The 5,732-nt window shown below is 53.2% G+C and overlaps 1 protein-coding gene across 1 annotated transcript in view; it reads right to left on the bottom strand.

Moving 5' to 3' along the window:
* Positions 1-2,302: 2,302 nt before the first annotated feature.
* ANO1 (anoctamin 1) overlaps positions 2,303-5,732 on the bottom strand; it is a 92,638-nt gene continuing 89,208 nt past the window's right edge. The window contains exon 29 of the mRNA XM_021713360.1: positions 2,303-2,400. Coding sequence (XP_021569035.1) covers positions 2,303-2,400 — 98 coding nt within the window. The remainder of the gene's footprint in view (positions 2,401-5,732) is intronic.

Raw genomic sequence — 5,732 nt, 5'->3', positions numbered from 1 at the left:
CCAACACACACACACACACACACACACACACACACACACACACACACACACAAGTGAACAGATCCCAGCACTTTGGGAGGCGGAGGTGAGAGGAATGCCTGAACTCAGGAGTTCGAAACCAGCCTGGGTAACTTGGTGAGACCTGGTCTCTACAATACATTAAAAAATTAACCAGGCACGGTGACTCACCCTTGTAATCCCAGCACTTTGGTTTTGAACTCTCCTACTCAAAAAAAAAAAAAAAAAAAAAAAGAGCATGCCAATCTGGATTTGTAATATTATTGAGAGCGCAATGGCACGCTGATGGCCACCCCAGCGTTGACCTGCTGTGTGCTGGTGATCCTTCCGCCTCAACCTTCCAAGTAGCTGGAACTATAGATGTGCGCCATCATGCCCAGCTAATTTTTTTGATTTATTGTAGAGACAAGGTCTTGCCAAGTTGCCCAGGCTGGTCTCAAACCCATGGGCTCGGGCAATCCTCTGGCCTCGGCCACCCAAAGTGCTAGGATTATAGGCGTGAGTCACTGCACCCAGATTGGATTTGTATTATTCATTTTTATTTATCTGGAGTCGGGGTTGCCCAGGCTGGAGTGCTGTGGAACAATCACAACTCACCACAGCCTCAACCTCCTGGGCTCAGGCGATCCTCCTGCCTCTGCCTCCCAAGTAACTAGGACTATAGGCATGCACCACCACACCTGGCTAAGTTTTGTAATTTTTGCAGAGATGCTGTCCAGGCTGGTTTCGAACTCCTGGGCTTAAGTGATCCTCCCGCCTTGGCCTTCCAAAGTGCTGGGCTGACAGGCGTGAGCCACTGCACCTGGCGAAATCTGGCTTTTTAAAAATGGGATTTACCCGGTTTTTATATATTCAATGAATGAAAAATACTAACATGGCTCAGGTCTGTAATCCCAGGGTTTTGGGAGACTGAGGCGGGAGGATCACCTGAGGTCAAAAGTTTGAGACCAGGCCGGGCTCAGTGGCTCAGCCTGTCATCCCAGCACTTTGGGAGGCTGAGGCGAGTGGACTGCCGGAACCCATGGGTTTGAGACCAGCCCGGGCAACTTGGTGAGACCTTGTCTCTACAATAAAAATAAATTAAAAATTAGCCGGGTGTACTGTAGAGACAAAATCTTGTCAAGGTGCCCGGGCTGGTCTCAAACCCGCGGGCTCAGGCAATCCACTCGCTTGGGCCTCCCCAAGTGCCGGGATGGCAGGCGAGAGCCACGAACGAGAGCCACGGACGCTCTTGATCACAGAGGGCCTTGTGAGCTTGCGGTGGGCGGAAAGCCAGCACCAGGGGGCGCCCGAAGCCTGAGCTGGTCGGCGTGCGACTCCCGTGCAGGAGACAGAAGGAAGCTGGGGCCACGCTGGGAACCCCCCTAAGGAGAGCGTCCCCACTGGAAGGGCTGGACTGCTTTGCGGACACTCTGGTGTCAAAAACAGCTTTACAAGGCTGGGCTCGGTGGCTCAGCCTGTCATTCCAGCACTTTGGGAGGCTGAGGCAACGGGATTGCTTCAGCCTGAGGGTTCGAGACCAGCCCGGGCAATTGGCGAGACCTTGTCTCTGCAATAAATCAAAAATCAGTTAGGTGTGGTAGCGCGCACCTGTAGTTCTGGCTACTTGGAAGGCTGAGGCGGAAGGATTGCCAGAGCCCAGCAGGTCACGCTGGGGTGGCCGTGAGTGTGCCATTGCCCTCCAGCCTGGGTGACAGAGTGAGACTCCAATTAAAAAAGAAAAAAAAGCAACAATATCGACATGTGATTTGGCCGCAAAGAGCAAGCTCCCACGGCACAGTGAATTTTGAAGTAAGAAACAGACCACATTTTCAAAAGGAGCAAGATTGCCAAGCAAGGGTTTGCGACCGATAAACGTATAGTTTTGAAGAGGGCATCAAAGCCAACAGCTCTGAATTCATTTCTCAAAAAGCTAGCCAAGCAGCTCCAAACCCCGGCTGGGTGCAGTGTGCACGCCTGTCATCCCAGCACTTTTGGACGCCAAGGTGGGAGGACTGCTTGAGCCCAGGAGCTTGAGACCAGCCTCGGTAAATTGGCGAGACCTCGTCTCTGCAATAAATCAAAAAATCACCTGGGCGTGGTGGCTCATGCCTGTGGTTCCAGCTACTTGGAAGGCTGAGGCGGAAGGATCGCTGGAGCCAGCAGGTTGAGGCTGAGGTGGCCGGGAGCGTGCCCTTGCACTCCAGTCTGGGCCCCAGAGTGAAACTCCAACTCCAAAAAAAAAAAGGAAAAAAAGAAAACATCCTTTCTTGTAGGAGGTGACAGTGATTCCAGGTGGTGACTGCTAAGAAGTGTCCCCACTGCCGAAGTGAAAACGCCTGCAACCCAGGGCTGGTCCCCAGAAGGTTCCGGAGACCTCACGGGTCCACGAATCCTCAAGGCCTATGGGTGGTGGGACCAGGGGTGGAGATGCAGGGGTCGCAGAAGGGACTGCCGGGAGAGTGACCATGGTCCTCCGTCCCAACACATGTCTACACACGGCTCGTGTGTGCACACACAAGCACTTGCAAATACACACATGCACACAGCGCACACACATGAACACAGTGCACACACAGGCACAAGGAAACACACACAAACACCTGCACACATGCACAAGAGCAAAGGCACATGCCTGCACACGTGTAATCTACACAGTCACATGCAAAACAGCACACACACACATGCCTATAAAGGGGCAACTCGAAAAACACTGTATTATCTTCTGGAGGGCGAGCCTCTTGGAGTCCTGGCTTCCCTGCCCCCCGGGTGAGTGTTCTAAGAATCCATCAGCATCTGTGGACCCGTGAGCATTGTCGCGAGAGGCTCGTTTGGCTTCAGTGAATTTTTTTGTTTGAGTGGGAGTCTCACTCCGTCGCCCAGGATGGAGGGCAGTGGCCGCTCCCGGCCACCGCAGCCTCGACCCGCTGGGCTCCGCGATCCTTCTGCCTCAGCCTTCCAAGTAGCCGGAACTACAGGCGTGGGCCACCACGCCTGGTTAATTTTTGATTTATTGTCGAGACGAAGTCTCGCCAAGTTGCCCGGGCTGGTCTCAAACCCCCGGGCTCAGGCAGTCCTCTTGCCTCAGCCGCCCAAAGTGCTGGGATGACAGCCTGAGCCACAGAGTCCTGCCTCAGTGAATTTTTTTGGAGATTCTTTCAGTGCATTTGCCCACTTCACGATGGCCACTGATGAGAGCACCTCTGCCCACACCGCGCTGAGTGTTCGGCAGTTTTGGACCAAAAGCAGCATGACCCCCCCCCAGGCCCCACCTTCCTTATCTGGCCTGGTCTCGCCCCCAGTGATTTTATTTCATTTTCCCAACGAAAAAAGTCCTCCAAGAGAGACATTTTGCCGATGTGGAAGAGGCGAAACAAATGCAGAAGCATTGAAAGGCATCTACATGGACGAGTTTGAGCCGTGGAAAAAGCACCTGACAGAGAGGACTTTGGAGGAAACTGAAGTTTAGACAGGTAAGAATAAACATAGCTGGGTGCAGTGGCTCACACCTGTCATCCCAGCACTTTGGGAGGCAGAGACGAGAGGATGGCCTGAGTCCGGGCGTTTGAGACCAGCCTGGGCAACTTGGCGAGACCCCGTCTCTACCATAAATCACATAAACTAGCCGGGCATGGTGGTGTGTGCCTGCAGTTCCAGCTCCTTGGAAGGCTGAGGCAGAAGGACGGCCGGAGCCCAGCAGGTCGAGGCTGCGGTGACTGGGAGCGTGTCCTCGCGCTCCAGCCTGGGCGACAGAGTGAGACTCCAACTAAAAAAACACACACAATTTTTTATGAATAAATTCTGGATTTTTTTGCCCCCACCCCCGCTACTGGCAAACACTAAGAGAGAGAGGAAGTCGCAGGAACACGGAGAACTGGCACCAGATGACACAGGACTGAATTCACAGGGTCAGCCACAGGACTTTGGGGACACACTCGGAGATCCCTCAGGCAAGGGTCACGCAGACAGCATTCACGCGAGAAAAGCGGCGTGTATTCAAATTTATTTGGACGAATGCCTGGCCTTGGCCCTCCGTGGCCTCGTACACATTCACTTTTAAAAAAATGGTCTCCGCCAAAGGATGTCTGGTAATCACCTAATTTTTAATACAATACTTATATACAAAACCCTATTCCCAGCAGCTCTCTGTACAAGAGAAACAAGCATCAGGTCACATGACTGAGCCCTGTGGACACTAACCACGGCAGGCAGGCACCCGGGCAGGACAAGTCTCTCTATGTCTCTGGGTCTTTTCTCCTCGCCTTCAAGGAAACATGCCTTGTTACGTTTCCCTTGGTGCTTGAGAAATTTCAGAATATTGGTTCCCATAATTGCTGCCGATTGAGGTGACTCCAGTCACTTAAGAGACCTGGTTTTACAAGCTTTTAAAAGGATAACTGTCTGACAGTGACATTCCTATGAGTAAAAATATAGAGAAGTGTTATCAAAATAGAAGCCTTTATTCATAAAAATCTTTGGTAGGAACGGTATTTTTAAATCCCTCTCAGCGATATTTGGTTAACTAAGAAAATAAAGTCCTTCCACCTTTGAGCTACAGGAAAAAAAAATCCTCAAATCGACTACATGATTGATTTAGGAAAATAACAAAACCAAAAAACAACCAATAAATATTCTAACGCCCCGAAGGAGGCCCGGAATCCTTAAGACTTCGCGAAACCCTTAAGCAGCCTCTGGAGATGTCTACGAGGGCACCTCTCGCTGCCCGTGTCCCCTCCACACGGACTCGTCCCACAAGGAACTCTGAGATCAGCTCGGTGGGGCGGGGGCAGTGGGGACAGCCGGGGATGCCCAGGATGCTGTCACCTGTGACCCAGGGACACCTGGCCCCTTGGGGCTCTCCAAGAACAAACTGCACACACCCACGCCCCCCGAGTGGACGGGGCTGGGTGCCTCTCTCTCTGATCAAAGTGTCTCAGCTTCTGAATTTACGGAAGAGAAAGATGATTAACAGTCGTCCAGCTTTTCCAGCACAGAGGCAGGTGGCGCCTTTTGGAATGGGTATCAGCGTCGGGGCTCTTCCTTGTTCCCTCTGAGCTCCCAGCCTCTGCCCAAGGCCTCCGCACACCACTGGCATCCATCTTTTCTTTTTTTTTTTTGAGTCGGAGTCTCACTCTGTCGCCCAGGCTGGAGGGCAGGGGCACGCTCCCGGCCACCGCAGCCTCGACCCGCTGGGCTCCGGCGATCCTTCCGCCTCAGCCTCCCAAGTAGCTGGAACTACAGGCGTGTACCATGACGCCGGCTAATCTTTTGATTCATTATAGAGACGAGGTCTCACCATGTTACGCAGGCTGGTCTCGAACTCCTGGGCTCAAGCGATCCTCCCGCCTCGGCCTCCCAAAGTGCTGGGATGACGGACATGAGCTACCGCGCCCCGCCACACAAGAAACTCCTTATTTCTTTGCTTTTAATAGAGACAGGGCCTCGCCAGCGTGAAGGCAGCGGGAGGGCCGGCCGAAGGGAAGGCTTCTGGGGGTGTCGCGCACCCCGCGGCAGGAGACTCCAGGTTTGCGAGAACTGTGTCTGCAGAGCGCCCGTCTTCGCCACGTGCCCCTGCCTCGCCCTCCGCCGTCATTTTGATTCACCTCGAACCACAAAGATTAAAAAAAGAAAAATTCCCTGCGCCACGGCTTTGTGCAAAAGCTGGGGAAAAAAAGAAACCGGAAAGAAGAAGACGGCCGTCCTGTGAGGACGCGGCCCCCCGTGTGGGCGGTGGA

The sequence above is a fragment of the Carlito syrichta genome, unplaced genomic scaffold (assembly GCF_000164805.1).
Source record: "Carlito syrichta isolate Samal-C Ts95f unplaced genomic scaffold, Tarsius_syrichta-2.0.1 Scaffold304505, whole genome shotgun sequence".
In the NCBI taxonomy this organism is placed as follows: domain Eukaryota; kingdom Metazoa; phylum Chordata; class Mammalia; order Primates; family Tarsiidae; genus Carlito; species Carlito syrichta.
This window is presented reverse-complemented; position numbering and strand designations above follow the sequence as displayed.